Source organism: Sarcophilus harrisii, chromosome 1 (genome assembly GCF_902635505.1).
Source record: "Sarcophilus harrisii chromosome 1, mSarHar1.11, whole genome shotgun sequence".
Taxonomy (NCBI): domain Eukaryota; kingdom Metazoa; phylum Chordata; class Mammalia; order Dasyuromorphia; family Dasyuridae; genus Sarcophilus; species Sarcophilus harrisii.
Genome location: NC_045426.1, coordinates 497765042 through 497783260, shown reverse-complemented (window position 1 = coordinate 497783260; position 18219 = coordinate 497765042). Strand labels below are relative to the sequence as shown.

At 36.4% G+C, this 18219-nt stretch overlaps 1 protein-coding gene across 2 annotated transcripts; it reads right to left on the bottom strand.

Moving 5' to 3' along the window:
* Window positions 1-731: 731 nt before the first annotated feature.
* On the bottom strand, window positions 732-14000 carry LOC100919651 (myosin regulatory light polypeptide 9). 2 transcript variants are annotated; one of them, XM_031946592.1, is made up of 4 exons: window positions 7135-7207; window positions 4481-4679; window positions 3646-3807; window positions 732-2690 (listed from the first exon to the last, which is right to left on the bottom strand). In XM_031946592.1, exons 1-4 carry the CDS (start codon window positions 7135-7137, stop codon window positions 2518-2520), a joined length of 537 nt encoding a protein of 178 aa, XP_031802452.1. In that variant the 5' UTR covers window positions 7138-7207; the 3' UTR covers window positions 732-2517. The 2 variants fall into 2 exon arrangements, with proteins under 2 accessions (XP_031802452.1, XP_012396980.1); XM_012541526.3 differs by lacking the exon at window positions 7135-7207 and adding an exon at window positions 13769-14000 and having other exon boundaries at window positions 2122-2690.
* Window positions 14001-18219: the final 4219 nt, after the last annotated feature.

The following is an 18219-nucleotide window of genomic DNA, read 5'->3' as shown; positions in this document are numbered from 1 at the left end:
TTTAGTTCTTTAATGGAGAATATTTTCTGAAATGGAAACCACTGATGGAGGCAAAAGAGCTTTTGTTGTAGTTGTTTCAGATAAAGCTGTTATACCCCACAACCTTCCCACCCCTCCTTATAGAGACATACTGCTACTGGTCTTTCAAGAGATTTATCAAAGCAGATGCCATTGGCTTAGTAAAAATGTCTTTTTTCCCCCATTTGAGACCATTCTTAACATCCTCCACTTAAACATACTTTATTGGCTCTGGATTTTATAAGTGGAGAATTCAAGAAATGTTTATTAAGCATTAAACTTCTATCAAGCAGCCAAATACACAAATACTGACAGCAGAATCTTGCATATTATTAGTCCTTCAACTCCCTGCTTTACACGACCTTGATGGAATCAAGGGATGGTGAATATGGTTCAAAAACATTCATCTGTAACCTAAAGAAATTATGAATTTGTCCAAAGGCGATCAATCTCATCTAGAAATAACATGATTTTAATCTGACTTATGCTTGATATAACTTGATTGTAAAAAAGGATTCCACTTATAAACTATTCAAATTAAGTTCACAACATAAGGATAATGAGACAAGTAAAGAACCCTACTTCCATCGAAGACTAGAATGGAGATATTAAAAAATACTGTCAGGTTGGAATAGTATTTTTTGTTTGATTTTTTGGGGAAAGATTTGAACTGCTATTTTGATTTTAATGGGCTAGAAGTGTAGCAGCCTTGAATGGGTGTTAATGATCGGCATCGAAGTGTTAACCAGGTGGTTTTTTTTTTGTTTGTTTGTTTGGTTTTTTTTACAACCTGGGATGGTTCGCTCTTCCTTAGGCATGCTCCCAGAATGCTCACCACATTGGCAATGAATGTAGCACTTTTGCTCTACTGTAGCTCAGACCTTTTGTACTAAAAGAATCCAACTGTCTCAGCCTTCTTTAGGAGCAGGAATTACAGGCATGCACCACAACACCCAGGACCATTTCTTCTAATAGATAAATTTATTTCATGATTTCAAAAGTTTAAAGCAAAACTTAGGAGTAGACACAGAAACTTGTTTGCTTCAAACTCTTTAAAAAATCCTCATTCTGTCAAAATACAAATATTTGTGCTTAAATAACACAGTGTGGTATATATAACATGCCAAATTCAATTATGAAGCAATATCCCTAAAAACAAACTGTAGTTTATTTTAAGCAACACCTGTGCAGGACTACGCTCTTATCTTGCAATATGCCAGAATTAAAAATAACTTTTATAAAAGGTTTTCCTATGAGATATGTACTTTGCTCAGTGCAATAGAGATGAAGAAGGGACCATGTAAGGCCTAGAATTCATTATATAATTCAGTGCAATGTCTTGTGCAGTTATTAGATAAAATGTAATATGCCTTTCTTTGAAGGCTTTCCACTTAAAAGGCAGATACTTATATAAGGAAATTCCTCTTATGAAATCTAAGAGCCATAAACAATAATGAAAAAAGAAAGACAAAATTCCAATTTTAAGGCACTTTGAATCACCTCTCTATTGAAAAATTTTTATAAATTTAAGCAACTATTGAAACAAAAATTCTTATAAATTTGGAATTAAAGATGGAATAATCTAGTTTTATGAACTTAAGCAGTGTTCAAAAGTTCAACATAGATAGTGGAAGGCATAGCTTGATTAGGATTAAAGCTACCCAAATACTACAAATTAACAAAACAAATGTAAATCACAATTATAGGAGAAGAAAGGAAACCTGCTCATACAAATGAGGTTATGGCACTGTGGCACTTCTATTTACTTTAGGTTTAACAAAGTTATTCAGTGTCCAGAGTGTTAAGAGGCACTGGGAATACAAAGATAGTAGAGGTAGATAGAGTGTTGGAGATGGTGGGGAAAAAAGTATATTATTCCCATTTTTGCTACAATTTACTTCATCTCTATATTCTCTGGGAGCTGTGAATAGTACTAAATAAATGCCCAAGCTGCCATCAACTGATTATTTTTGTTGAGCTAAAGGTTTTGAACAAGTACTTCATCTCAGAAGTGGTTTTTTAAATCTGGCACAAGAACTGAGGAGTTAACACCTCTTCCTGAGAAAGAAATTTCTGATTCATGCATAAACTTATAAGTTAGTGTTTTTTTTTTTCCCCCCCAGAAATTATTTAAATATACCTAATACCTGTACTTAGTGGAAATACTTTGTTCACAACCTTTATTTTAAAAGTATTTATTACAAAAACCGTAAAAAATCCAGCTAAACCAGAAATTTGAGACTTTTTTTTTTCCCTTTAGGCTTTCACAATGATCAATTTTCTAATTCTGTATTTTACTTCAGCTTAAAAAAGTGATTACCCCCTCCCCTTTTTTCCAGTCTGATTACAGAGGTGCAAGTATGCCCCAAATGGCTTGGAATAAATACACAAGAGGCAAAAGCTTTAAAGCTTGAGTGCATGCAAACAGGTTGTATCAGAAAGTCTCAGAGATAAACAAAGTAAAAATAAAAACTGTTGGCATGAGTTTGACATTTTCTCTTAGTCATCTTTGTCTTTTGCTCCATGTTTAAGAATGCGGGTGAATTCTATATAATTGAAATTTCCCTTTTTGTCAATAGGTGCTTCCCTATACAGCTCATCTACTTCTTCATCTGTGAACCTGTCTCCCATAGTTGTCAGCAATTCTCTCAAGTAATCTTCCTGAATGGTACCTATGAAATACAAAACAAAAAGATTAGGAGTAAAAATATCTACTGTGAGAATGAATGTCTAATGTGAGAATAGAATTCAAAATTTCTATGCAGGGTTAAGTATATCTTACCAAATACAAAAAGATCTATACTTCTGGAATTCTATTTCCAGAAATATAAGACACCTTACCTTCACTATACATCAAGAATGGTTAAATTATGCCTAACATCATCATTTCAGTTGCCAATGCTCTTTGTCCTCTAAATAATCCTCCTTTACTAATCCTCTAAACTTCTCATTCGTTGGCTAAATGGGAAAGGTGAAAATTAACACTAAAATCAATGAATAGTGAGGGTAATTCAAAAAAGAATTTCGTAAAATGACTTGAGATGGTAAAATTTGGAGGCAAATAATTTTGTTTAAGTGATTCTAAGTTAGAAGCCACATGGACTGAGTGTAGGTAATGAGGCCAAAAAATGTTATGTAGTAAAGAAATCTAAGGATTAAAAAAAATTTCACTGAAAACCAAGTTGCCTAAAATTATGTATAAATAATTCAAAATAAAAATTGAAAGGTTTTCATATGATCAAAATAAAAATGATAATTCATATATTGATATGTTTTTGGATCATGAATAATAAAAGCCAAAACCAGTTTAAATTGATCTCCTATGCAGGCTCACTCGTTTATCTGATGGTCAATAGTCAACAAGCACATTTTTGTCCTTTGAATGTCACTAAACCATACAATGTTGTATGTTCCTCTGCTGTGGCTTCTTACACATAGGGATATACCAATGACTGCTTGATAATTTTAAAAATAAGTAAGCTAAAATTTACCATAGAAATGGATGGTTTTAGTGTCAGAACTTAGAGAACTTTATACTGTCTTGCTATAATTACTGGGAAATATATAGTGAAAAGATATTACAAAAATGTAGATTTCTATACAGCTCTGTTAAAAAGCATCTCTCACCTGTAGCTTCTTCATCAAAGCAAGCAAAAGCATTTCTGATGACATCTTCCGGATCTGTTCCATTTAACTTTTCCCCAAACATTGTGAGGAACATAGTAAAATTTATGGGACCTGGAGCTTCATTCATCATGGCATCTAGGTACTCATCGGTCGGATTCTTTCCTACAAGGACATTCATATTTAAAAAGAATTAACTCACTTTCACGAAGCCCTTTCAAATAAAAATATAAGTTCTATTTTTAAAAAACAATACTTTTTTTTTAAAATACCAATAGTGACTTTAAAATGTCAACAATTTAATGAACATTTGATTCTAAATCAAATGGGTTGAATTTCAGCTTTTATACCTCAAATCTTTTATCTCCAGTTTTTTTCAGTCTTCTCTAGCTATCAAGATGAACCTCTCCATTTATCACATTCTAATTATTTATAGTTTATGTCTTATCCTCCGATTAATGTATAAATTCCTTGACAGTAAGACTGTGCCATTTTAAAATTTTTGCACGCCTAGCATCTAATATGTAGCATTTATTGAAGACTTAAATTAAGTAGGAAGTCAATAATTTAAAAACAAATGCAATTCTAGAATATAAAATGTATACCTCAAATAAGGTATAAGACAGTGGATTAGGTCCATTCTAAAATTTTGCTAAATAATTTTACATTTATGAAGTTCTAGAGAACAGTTAAAAGCTGCTTTTAGTTGTTCCACAACCTGGTTTGACCTCCAGTGGCTATTATGGTACTGAAATAGGTTTTGTATTTTTAAACTTATATGAAAACATTCTAAGGTATTCTACATTGTGTACGTAAAATGACAAAAACCCATGATTACCTAAGGAAGCTAGCATATCATGTAAATCTTCCTTGTCAATGAAACCATCTCTGTTCTGATCAATCATATTAAAGGCCTCTTTGAATTCCTGAATCTGTGACTGATCAAACATAGCAAACACATTTGAAGTTGCACGCTGAGGGCGCTTCTTGGTCGTCTTTGTCTTTGCCCTTTTGCTCGACATGTTGACAATTAAATCCTAGTGAGGAAAGAGATGTTAAAAAAACATTAAAAATACAAGAACACTACTCAAAAGAATTTAAAAATTTAAACCACTTCTAAGTTTATTAAGATCCAAATGATCTCATTGATGTGTTTTTTCCCAGTGATGAAGATTGCAACCCATCTATACTTTCACCAGACAACCTGTCCATCTTCTAAAAACTTACATATATTATGATATACTCTCTTACATAAATGAACAAGTACACTGATGGCTCCAGCACTAAACAAGAGGGTTAGCAGACTGGCTTACTTTTGGATTATTGCAAAGCCCCTTTAATAAACAGAACTTGTCCCAGAAAGGGAAAAAGGAGAGGGAAAGAAAGTTGAACTAGATTGGTTTCTGGTTTCTTCCAGTTCTACATTTATGTTCCTATGTACCACTATTGTACCAATCACAGAAAGTGCAATGAAGAAGCACCTGGTGGTGAGTGTGAGCAAATCTAAACATATGACAAATAAGGAACTGACAAAAAATAAAGGATATGAAGACTATACTATTATATTCATGACTTGTAGATAGCTTTACTTTAAGCCACTATCACTAAGACCCATTTCTTTTATAATCTATACACAATATTAGTTATGCTACACTTATGACTAATATGGAAATGTTTTACATAACTGTATGAGCATAACCTCCATTTCTATATTAGAATATTAAACCATCTGGGGGAAAAGAGGAGGGAAGGAGACATAAAATTTGGACCTCAAAATTCTAAATAAAATTGCTAAAGAACTGGCAGGAGGGGTCGGGAGGGTAGAAGAAATAAAATTTGGGGTTTTGTTTTTTTTTTAGACTGGGCCTCTAGATGGGTTCTAAAAAGCCAGTTCTCTATAATTTACAACCACCAAATTGATTAATTCAAATTTAACATCAAACTGACGAATTATAGACAATATGCATGGCACCATTATGGACTTTTAATAGTAAATAACGTCCCAATGTCCTGAATTAAAATAAAACAAAACAAAAATCCCCACAGCTCCCAAACATTTAACAAGTTGCCAGAGAGATAAACACAATAAATGAATGGGTATATAATGGATGTAAGGAAATCTGATGCCCTATCAATTGCCAGGGAATCCATGACAGCTTTACACTTAAACTTTCATAAAACACAAAAGTAGTAATAATTACATTAATTATCATAAAATGTTCTTGTCTCTTCAGAGTCTTCTCTTCCTCATATAGTTGCTACTTTACATTGTTGCTGTTTGGCCTTCAGTCCCCTAAAGTATCATGACATCAGGAAGGTGATGATCACTGCAAGTGAATTGGATTTAAGGGAGACAGAGTTGGGCAAAGTCACCGCCTCTCTGGTGATGGCTCTGGATGCAGTGGGAGACTTTGGCCTTTTTAAGTTAAGGTCTTTCCTGGGTCTCAGTTTGTCTTGAGGCAAGGCTCATTCAATGATTTAACTCTAAATAAGAAATGAAGCAAAGAATGGCCTCTTTTACCTAGCCTAAACACTTAAATAGGAGAGGAGAAGAACTTCAGGGTTTCTTGGCCAAAACAGAAACAAGTGCAACATAAGAGCCCTAAAAAAAATTAAGTGAGGTTTGTATAAAAGCCAGAATGATTAGGGTTTAAGGCTTGTTACTTAAAAAGAAATCTAGCCAATAAACTAATATATTTAGAGATTTTGGCTATTACAATTTACAAGTAAGGCTATGATACCCTAAGTGGAGAGGGAGGAAGGAAGGAGCTGCATTGCCTAACTGAAACTGACCAATTGGGTCCCCTGGGTCCCCAGTGAGGCAGCTACTACTACTCAAAAATCAGTTTGTCCTTTGTTCTAGAAGAGGACCTTGACATCAGGAAGGTGATCTCATGACTTGGAAATGAATTGGATTTAAGTGAGGCAAGGGCTGTGCAAAGTCACCAGCCTCTCATTCTTTCTTCCTAAGCCATCTAGGTCCAGTGGTAAGATATAGACCAGCTGCTTATGAGGGGGCCCTTGCTGCTATGTAAGGCAGGTAGAAAGGTTAAAAAAAAAAAAAAAAAAAAAAAAAAGGTATAGAGGGTAGCTATGAAACAGAACTATGGAAATAAGATTTTCACTTACTACTTTCTACTGCCAAACATGTTCAAGCTTTAATAGCCAACGGATTTCCACTTTTGGCACAGAAAAATCTATATAATAGTTAAGTAGTTGATTTTTAAAAAAATAAAACGTACTCATGGTTAAAGAAATTTTAAACAAATTGTTAGTAAAGATAGATATAAAAATAATTACCATTCTTAAGTGAAATATCAAAACTAAAATTTAGGTGTCCAGGAATAAAATACACACAGAGATACACAAATGTTTGTCCTTTAGCAACAAAAACAATAATTCCTTTAAAGAATTCTGCCTTTCAGACCTAAAATTGCTTACATAGTTATTACAAAGCCCACAACCATTTCACAATAAAATATTTTACTATACCATGACTGAGCTGAGATCCGGCTAGTAATCTGTAAAAGCTCCAGCTAAAAAGTATGGGACTCTGTAATGAGTTATATTCTTCTAGCTAGATCTACAAATAGCCACCACTGATTTCATCCACTGACCAATCTAACAATTTTAAAACTTACGTTCCATATGCAACATTCATCTATGACGCTGAAAAACACTATCCTCTGTACTAAAAATAAAACCCTGGACTCCAAAGAATGAACTGTCACCTAGATCTCTGTGCCATAAATTTCCTTCTATAAATGAAGTGTTTAGCATAGCAGTGAAAAATTTTTATTTATTATATTAGCTTTGAACAGATGGCTCCCATGACTGACTCACACCAATTATTCCTTTTTTTGGTTCCTTTCATTCCTTATTACAGTTTCATCACTGCATTCATAAAAATATAATCCTCACTGTTATCTTAGATTCTCATTTCAGTCTTAACACAAAAGTACCATAAAACAGAACACACCAAGCATACCAAGGTTCAGTGCTGTGGTAAAGTATGGTATTTGCTATGACAGGCTCAAAAGCTAAGTGCTAAATTTATCCATTACTCATCCTCAGACCTCTAATTGTCCTTAATCTGTTCAAAGAATTTATCTACAATTGAAGCTGTATTTAATTCTTATTCTTCTTACATTTCCCTCTACTAGAGCAGTATTTATCTGTTAATTTTGCTTTTTTGAAGCCTTAAAGGGGTGCCTCCAATTTCAAATATTCTAAAATTTAGTTGTTTATTTAATCCATAACCATCACGTTTTTTAGAGCATGCATAGCACTCTTTCTAGACCAAAAAGTGTTGTGATAGTGTTTTTAAGTTTCTGAATTTAGTTGTGCTGCTGCTTTGACAAGAGACATACAATCTAATATCAAGCTATTGAGGTGAGCAGCACATTTCATTATGGTATGGACCCAAGGGGTTTCATTTGTATTTTCTAAGAGAAATATTTATTAAATAGTCAGTCATAAAGGGACACTAGTTTTATTCATCAAACCAAACCCTAAAATTAAATTAGGCTTCATTTTTAAAAACTTCAGGTTTTTAAAAAAATTTTGTCTCCCATTGATTCATTGTTGGTGGAGTTGTGAACGAATCCAACCATTTTGGAGAGTAGTTTGGAACTATGCTCAAAAAGTTATCAAACTGTGCATACCCTTTGATCCAGCAGTGTTACTACTGGGATTATATCCCAAAGAGATTATAAAGAAGGGAAAGGGACCTGTATGTGCACGAATGTTTGTGGCAGCCCTTTTTGTAGTGGCTAGAAACTGGAAACTGAATGGATGTCCCTCAGTTGGAGAATGGCTGAATAAATTGTGGTATATGAAAATTATGGAATATTACTGTTCTGTAAGAAATGACCAACAGGATGATTTCAGAAAGGCCTGGAGAGACTTACACGAACTGATGCTAAGTGAAATGAGCAGGACCAGGAGATCATTATATACTTCAACAACAATACTAGATGATGACCAGTCCTGATGGATCAGGCCATCCTCAGCAACGAGATCAACCAAATCATTTCTAATGGAGCAGTAATGAACTGAACTAGCTATACCCAGAAAAAGAACTCTGGGAGATGACTAAAAACCATTACATTGAATTCCCAATCCCTATATTTATGCACACCTGCATTTTTGATTTCCTTCACAAGCTAATTGTACAATAATTCAGAGTCTGATTCTTTTTGTACAGCAAAATAATGTTTTGGTCATGTATACTTATTATGTATCTAAGTTATATTTTAATATATTTAACATCTACTGGTCATCCTGCCATTTAGGGGAGGGGGTGGGGGGGTAAGAGGTGAAAAATTGGAACAAGAGGTTTGGCAATTGTTAATGCTGTAAAGTTACCCATGTATATATCCTGTAAATAAAAGGCTATTAAATAAAAAATAAATAAATAAATAAAAATAAAATAAAATTTTGTCTCCAATTTTTTTGAGACATTAATTAGGTTATTTGTAGACAAAAATTCCTCTTCTTCTAGGATAAGGGTTACCGCTACATAATGATGAGATATTTAAGTGGGGCTTAAAAGTTAAGGGAATGTACTACATGTTGATGTCAAGATCTTTGTTTTCCTGAACTGTTAAGTTTCTGTTCCCCCCTCTTTTTCTTTCTTATAAGAGATTGCTGTCTGAGGTTTGAGAATGAGCTGTATTGGGAAATGTATTGTAAAAACACGAAGTATCAGATATACAACAGTTAATATTTATATACTACTTATTATGTTACCACACACTGTGATAAATGCTTTACAATTATTGTCTCATTTGATCCTCACAACCCTGGGGGATAGGTACTATGACTCATTTAAGAGATGAGGAAACTTGAAGTCAAATGACTTGGCTAAGCACTCTATCCACCATGCCACCTAGCTGTTTTAAAACTAAAAATTATTTAAAACAATGTTGAAAATGCTGAAAACTAAAACCAAAAGATCATTCTCATAATTGAATGATCTTTTGTATTTGAGTATAGATAAAGATAAATTTTGTGGAGTACAGCTTGCTACCTGTTGATGGAATAGTAATTAAGTTTTCACTTGAATTTTCTATTTCAGCCTGCTACTTCAAGAAAAAGATAAAGAAACTTAAGTGGTTTAAAACTATCAAAACTAAAACAATATTCACATGAAAAAGGCTTTTTTTTTTTAACCTCCCAATGAATCCTTATTCACAGACGTTATATATAATTAACAAATATAAGATGGTTTTACAGTCAAGAAATTTACTGTAGCTAAATTTTAAAGTAGCTAGTTAAAACAAAGGTGTAAGCCTGGGTATAAGTATAGAAGAATGCTATTTTTGCATTACTTTATAATCATACTAATTGCATGAAAAATGTAAAGCGGTAAACAAGACAAGTAAACAAGAGATGTCACAGGAAACTCAAGCTTCATTGTCAAATGAATGGTGCTTAGTTTAGATCCTAGACCAGGAAAGCTTTATAGCAGAGGTGCCTGAATTGGACCTTAATTGAGGTACAAAATATTTCAGATCTGGGACAGTGCTTTATATCTGTTATGGAAGAGTGAAAAGTTCTTGATCCCAGTTCCAGTTCTACTACAAACTAGCTATTTAGATTTAAATTAAGTCAATCTCTGAATATTATCTCTTCTAGAAACTAAAGGGGGTATATTGTATTTAAAGTTTCTTTCTTACTCTAAAACCCTTTTAGTTATTGTTTGCCTATATCCAATAACTAATAATTTCACTGCTTTGTGATACAAGCCATACAAGTATAGTTAGAAACTTCTTTGTTGGGGAGACCTGAAATGTTTACATGGATTTCTAATGACGTAATAAAGGAGAATAAATTCTGTCATATTCAGATAGAGCTAAATGGCTAAGCAAAAAAATTCATAAAAAGCAATCTGCCTGTGGATTGGGATATATAATTTTATGCCCGTGTCCAAATAAGTTCACTTCACATTGAAATTGGAAGCACTTAACTTGTTTTAACTTTTTGGAGCTCTGAGCAAAACTTTCATTTAAAAATTTGCAATCATATAGATCAATAAAACATTTTTCTCTAAAGATACTTATATGTATTCATGTACAAAGAAAATAATAAAGGGATACAGCAGACAAGGGCAAAGCCTCATCTCTTGCCATGTCTAGCCTCCCCATGCCAATAAGAGTAAATAAATAAATGGTTCCAAATAAATAAGAGGCATGTCACACTGGATAGCTCAAATCAATTGCCTCTCCCCAATCCCTCTGAATTTCATTTTAAAACCCAGTCTATACTCTCTGGGATCTTCCTGCCATTCTTTCATAGGCATAACCAAGCAAATTAAGCTAAATAAACTTTGCAACAAGCAAGTGTAAGTTTGAGACTGTTTTAGAGTGAGTTATAATGTTTATATTGCACTATTGCCAGACAATATACTAAACATTATCTCATCCAATTCTCATGATACCCCTTTTGAGGTGGGTACCATTCCCATTTTATAGGCAAGTCAAAGAGAGGTGGAGTGACTTGCCTAAGATCAAAAAGGCAGTAGTGTCTGAGAATGGGATAGAACTTAGGTTTTCCTGACTCTAGGCCTAATGCTTTATCCAGTCTGCCATCCAGTCACCTCATCTCACCTGCAAACATTCCTTTTTTGAAGGAATGAAATAAAGTCCAATCAGCCTGAGCTATCATTCAAAGGACTACTTGGATATTAGCTATAGGCTTTAAAAAGTCATGAATAATGAAAAGTTATTTTAAAATAATCATAAAGTTGAATAATAACTACAGCTAACACTCAAACAGTGGTTACTGTGTATCAGGCACTCAGCCATTACAATGATCATCTCATTTGATCTGAATAATAACCCTAGGAGATAGGTCTATTATTTTGCCCATTTCACAGATGAGAAGAGTGAGGCAAAAAAAACGTTTAGTGACTTGCCTAAGAATCTTAATAGATGATCAAATGTTTTGAGTCCAGGTCCAGTCCTCTATCCACTGTGCCACTCGGCTTCCCCAAATTTTGATTATGTTGTTTCCCCTATTCTAAGCTGAAGTTTAAAATCCTTTTATACAACTCATCCGGGTTAATTTAGAACCATTTTAAAGAATAATTTTTATGAAGATATTCTAGGTTGGGTATAACTAGAAGCAATGAGATTAAGGGAACTTTTACAAGTTTGCTTAGTTGAAATATGTCAAACTCCATGTAACCTAGAGAGCACAGATTGATTTAAAATTAATTCCAGAGAAACTGGGAAGATAACAATTTGAATTTTCCCATCTGACACAAGTAAACTGGGAATCATCATGATAACAATTTCTTAATGAACATTGGCATTATGTAGTAAGAACACGAGCTTTTAAGGGAAGACTTGTTTCTAAATCAAAGCTCTTACTACTTTCCATCCAAGTGAAATTCTGGGCAAATAAACAAACCTCTTTGATCTCTCATCTATGAAATGCAAAATATGTACTCAATTATCTCTAATCTCTAAATCCTAAAGGTTTTCCGACCTTATTTAGGATGTTAGAGGACTGAGTCTAACAAGCTACAGGGAATCTACCTGAACATTTAAAACTTAAGTAATCACAGGCAATTTCATTCCTAAAATAATATGAAGCCTTCTTTTTCATCAGGTTTGCCATAAGTAACCACAAAGAGCTATTAATTGATTACAAACTGCAATATATAGATGGAAAAATGGCCTATCTAGCATTATTGTCAAGGTACAAAAATGTATTTTCCTAAAGCTGTAAGCCTTAAAAAAAAAAAAAAAAAAATCCAAATCCACTACAATGCTTTCTTAGTACTACACCATGATAAATATTAAGTTTGTATATAAAATCTAGAAAAGTTGAATAACAAAAAATTAGAAATTGAGAAACTCTCTTGTAGAGTAGCAAAATGTGTTAAATATATCTTGAGAGTTTGTTTTTACAGTACACATGTTCTTTATTGCTGACTATCCTAGTACTTTTTTAAGGCCCCATTTTCCAAAAGTTAAATACCTGCTAAGTTTTCAACAAAGCTACTCTATTTTAACTTCCTGTTTTGAAAACAGTATTAGTTTTTTAACTGCCACACCCCACCAGTGGTCAACTTTATCTAAAGTAGTTTGGTTGCAGTTTGCAAGGCTAGGACTGTTGCTCAAGCAAAAAAAAAAAAAAGCATCACTTTTTAAAAAGTGAGTCTTCTAAGGAGAAAAAAAAAAGGGAATCATCGCCAAGATTTTTTTTTTTTCCAAATCTCACACTAAACACTAAAGTATGAAAAACATCCCTTCTCTTGCAGATTCACTCTATTTCTTAGTTGAGAAAAAAAAAAAAACACACAAGTAGCTCTTCCTTCCCTCCCCCCTCCATTCCTACAAGTTCGCTTTTTAAAAAAATGTAGCCAATTCCTAGGCTATTTTAAAAAGCAAACACTTCAGCATATAACCAATGTTGGCTGCATTGAATACTGAAGCTGTCAGAAATATCTGAACCAATTTTAAAACTGCTCTTTACGAGCTCCAAAAGTCGGACTGAGAGACTGTATCTGCGGAATGCCCTCTGTTACTGTATCCCTAAAAGGATGCCAACCGTAGACTGGCCTCTAGAACTGAAGGCGAGACTTCAAAACGTGGAATAATTAAAGATTCAGGGTTCTTCAACCTTTTTGTTCCCAGCCCAACCTCCCTCTGGCCCTTTGCCGCCTGGGCCCCCGGGTCCCTCCTAGAATGTTCGCAATTCACAAGATGCAGCATACGACATTCCAAACGGAAGTAACTACACTGAAATGCAAGGATCGCAAGTGTTTTTCAAAGCTCCCGGACGGATTCGCAGGGGACAAGGAAGCCGGGTCAGTAACGAGTCCCACAGGGTCAGCCCCGGAGGAGGGAGCGAGGCAGCTCAAGTCCCCTCGGCATCCAGTCTGGAAGGGAGCTGTCGGGAGCCATCTCCCCGCTTCTCACGGGCCTTGTCTTCCCAGAGGAAGGTGCTTAGGCTGGCTTCAGTCTCTTCCCCGGACGCTTCGGGTTCGAAGATTTTGGGGGGGAGGGGAGGAGAGAGGAAGAGCAGGAGCAGCCCAGCCGACCCTCCAGAAACCATCCCCCTAGCAAGGGCTCTGGCGGGACGGAGCGCTGCCGGGGCCGCGAGCACTACTCACCTGCGGCGGCAGAGAACCAGAAAACAACGGCGGTGACAAGCGGCGACACGGCCCCAAACGCGGCGGGAGACGGAGGAGGCGGCGGGCGCTCTTCGCTACAATACACCCCGCTCAACCCCTGCCCAGGAAGCAGCCGCCGACCCGACGCTTCCGGCCCCGACCCACAAACCGGAAGGAACTTCGGGCTGGGCTCCATTTTCGGCCGAATAATGGGCCCCTTCTAAAGAAAAAATAAAGGGGATGGATAAACAGCGTCAAGCTATAAAGAGAGCCGGTGGGTTGAGGGAAAGCAGTAAGCACGGCACACTATGGAGAGAAATGGATGCAAGTGCTTGATGATGTAACTTTTAAGGGAAATTCTTTGGTTTCTCGGGTTCACCGTCACAATTTAGCGTTTGCTTCCCCCCCCCGTCATTTGGAGAAATGGTAGAGCCCAGCCCCCAGGCATTGGCCTGGCTACACATTCCAAAGCTCAACCAGGGGCAGGACTCCGCCGTCTATGTCCTTGTAGGGAAATAGAAGAGAATGTTTGCATAGAGACTCACGTGATCCTCTTCTGAGTCTCGTCCTATGACCTCATAGGTGGCCTTGCGCAGGCGCAGCGCCGTCTCCCCGCCCCACCCCCCTCCTTTCAGGCTTCCAGGTATCGAGCTGCTTGTGGTAAAGAAAGGCTCTACTATGCGAATCACACTTGTGTGTCCTTCTCTGATGAGATCATCTGTGCAGTCTTTGCCAGCCTTAAAGCATTTCTTTAGTCATTACTGATCGTTTACTTCTCCCCAGAAAAGGAAGCGTTATCGCGGAAAGGGGAGTCTGGTTCCTTTCCCTTTTGCTTTTAGAAAGCCAGTCTTTTTTATGAGGAGAAAACGGCCCTGGCTGGGGAGGTGGGGGCCAGCTCCCTTTACCAACACGCTTCCCCCCTACAACTCCGAAGCGTCCCACCTGCATCCTTGGAGTCACCCAGACTCCCGAACTAGATCACGGCGGGGTGACTTCCCGGAAGCGGGGGCGGGGCGACTTCCCGGAAGCGGGGGCGGGGCTCGCCCTCAGTCAGTGGTTGGCCAAAGTCCCGGAGCTCCTCTGCTGGCGGCTCGGTTATGACTTGTTTTACGGCCGCACAGTAAGTGGGGGAGCTGGGACTTGAACTTAGCTCTTAGCCAAGTACTTCTTCTCATCATCACCAAGCTCCGTTTTTGTGAGGAACTATATTAAACGGGACGGACCTGATTTTTACCGTTGTCATTTATACAGCAGTTTATCCAAAGATCAAGGACTATACAGCATAACTGAGAATTCTGCCTTAGCTTTTTTCCGTGCCTTTTTATCCCTCCCATTTCCTTTCCAAGGAAGAAGGGTTGTTTTTTTTTTTTTTTTTTTTTTTTTTTTCAGTCACCGCTCTTCCCTTTCTCCTAGGTTACTGCTAACTTACCTATTAGGTATCCCTAATGTACGTAACTGTTTGCACCTTGTCTCCCCTCCAACATAGGGAAGTACTCTTTTTTGGTCTTCATTTGTATCCCTAGCGTTTAAGCGCTGTACCTTGCAATAAGCACTTACAGTGAATGCTGGCTCTCAAGAAAGTGAGCGAATCCAAGGCATTATGCTAGAGGCCAGAGGAGAAATAGGAATATGTGTGTGTAAAGTACAGCACCTTCTTCCCAGAACCTGCAACCACATCATAATTTTGGAATTTGAAAGAAAAAAAAAAAAAAGACAAACCAAAAATAAGCCAAAAAACAAAGGAGAAAGCAATCTTTTTTAGAAATTAACTTGGTGGAATGGAGAACCAGTATTTGAACAATGCAATGCATATATAGCTCCACTGAGTGGAGACACACTACATAGAGTATTCTCATGGCGCAACATTTGTAGGGACTAGACCTTGATAAGATAGATTTTTAAAAAGGAAGAGTGTAGTTTCCTCACACAGTCCAAGATGGTAGCAAAAAAAAAAAAGAATTTTATTCAGTCCTAATAAAATTAAGGAAATGGCTAACAAACTGCTTTGGATCCTGTGAATTGTTATAAGAATGTGCCGGGAGAAGCAATTGTTGTGGATGACCTGACCCTTCTACTGGCCCCACAAGTTGCGACATACTGGAAACCTCTGACTTGTGATGATAAGGGCTATATCACTACCCTGTCCCAGCCCTAAGCCCCGACTCTGCTCAGATGTTTGCATTTCCTGAGGTCTCTTCACTTCACTTTGCTATCCTAAAATATCTCTGCTGGAATTGATTTGTCCTCTAGTACTGGGCTCACCTCTACTTTGGCCGGACATTTCATTTTATCACAGTCCCCAATTTGAGTGAAAGGAGTCAAGATATAGTTTAATCCCAATGAAAATAAAACAGAATCCCTCACAATGTTCAGTAACTGCATATTATATATGCATTATCTTCATGCATGTATATGCCCATTCAAATATTGCATTTAAATGCAGATTATAGCAGCACAGAGTTTCAAGAAAAATCTTACTGCAGTTTTAAGTTATTAAATCATAAAGGTATTTATCTTTCTAAAAGTTATTGCTTTGAAATGCAGGAAGTAGAGAACAATTGTCCCTTATGTACAATCCTTCCTTCACACTGAATATTTAGAAACATTCTATGTAAATGTATTAACAAGAAAATTGCTCTTTGGGAATGATAGTGTTAACATGCTGTTACAATAATTAATTTATTTTAAGCTAAGAGGCAAAATAGTAGCCACTAAAGTCCAGTGGTTTTAGGGAGTTTATCATAATCACAATTACTCTAGGCCTAGACTTGGAAGTTAGGATTAGAAGCTCCTAACATTTAGGATAAGGTAGGATTATTTTAATGTACATTTATAATGAATCTCTAGTTAATCCCTAACCTTTATTTGATTGAGAGACAACTGAGATTATGGAAACGTTTGTGTAATGAAATAGATTGTTGTAGTAGTTTATGTTGGGTACTAGAAGGGAAAGGGAAGAACAGAGCTTTTCTTGAGACATGCTATAGATCTTGAGTAAGTAGATTGCCTGATGCTGCAAGAAGGAGAAAAGAAAAGGCTTCCTGCAGAACTTGGGACTTGAGCAGAGTGCTGAAGGAAGCCAGGAAAATCAGCAAGATAAGAGGATGGAACATTTCAAGTATGAAGGACAGTCACTAAAACAGACTGAGCTTTGTTTTGTGATTTTCTCAGAATAAAGTTGTAGTGAGAGGTAGGGGAAAGAATAATAAACCAAAAAGATCTTGATTTTTTTTTTTTTATGGCAACTCCTGCCTCTACTATCTTTTGTCATTTCATACAGTGCAGTAATATTCCACTACATTCATCTATTAGAATTTGCTTAAGCATTCCCTAATTGTGTAAGAGCCAATCTAAGGGACTCCTCGTGTATTCTAATTTTTTTTGTTTCTCTTTTTATTCACCTCTTTAGGATCAGGAAATGTATTTGCTTACAGCAATTCCTTCTCCAGGATTATCCTTTTAATCTTTAAAACCCCATCTTCACTTATTTTCCTGTTAGAGTTTAATATATTTCTATACCAAACTCTTTGGGTGTGTATGTGTGCATGTGTTTACATGTCCAACTGTCTTGTTTTAAGAAAGAGTAAGGTTCATTGGCTGCCCATTCCCCTATCCCTTTCTCCACATTTAAATATTCTTCTTCTCATTCATCCTGATGTGGTTCTAGTGATAGAGAATTGAGGTGTGAGAACTAATGTGAGAATCCCCTATTTGGTTGGAGATGTATGACAGAGATTCACGGACCTGTAAATCTGTTTGTGGCAAAAGGAAGTTTTATTGGCACTGAGAAGCCAGTTTTGCTAGGAAGACAGACTTCTTAGTGGTAAGAGTCCTGTTAGGGAAATAAAGGTTATCACTGAGAAGAAAATATCTTCACAGTGGGCAAGAGTCCTGGTAGGCAAGAGGAGAGGTCCCTTGGCAAAGCATAATCCTACTTCGAACTTCTGCAAAGATTTGGAGTTTAAAATGGTCATTTTATAAGAAGTCTGAGGCTTGGTTCCAGTTGAAAAGAGAGACAATACCCTCAGGCCTAGATACTTACCTTGGAGTTTTAAGCCACTCAATAGGAATATCTGGCCTAGATCTCTAACTGAATAAAATCATCTTGAAGGCTTTTTCCCAGAACCTGGAATTTAAGAGGATCCAGACTACCCCCAAAAGATCAATGGAGAATGATTTGACCAAGATTTCCAATTGAAGGAAATCACTTAAGTTGTCTGGGAACATATGCTTTCCCAGACTTTTTGGAATCTGAGATTCTGAATCTCCTTTCTTTTACAGATCAAAGGGAACACAGTTTCAGAGTTCACCCCCATTGCTTTCCCCCATCAGTCAAGGGGGACAGTTTCAGGGTTCACCCCCATCAATCCCAGTTATGAGATCCACTCATGTTTTTGTCCTTTGTACCTCAACCTTTTGTGCTTCACAACCAGGAAATGCTTCCAACCAAA

Excerpts from the sequence above, each read along its gene's own strand:
- LOC100919651 (XM_031946592.1), bottom strand. Across the intron at positions 3,808-4,480 it reads TGATATGCTAGCTTCCTTAG|GAAAGAATCCGACCGATGAG; the intron begins GTAATCATGGGT and ends ATGTCCTTGTAG. Across the intron at positions 2,691-3,645 it reads CTTTGATGAAGAAGCTACAG|GTACCATTCAGGAAGATTAC; the intron begins GTGAGAGATGCT and ends TGTATTTCATAG.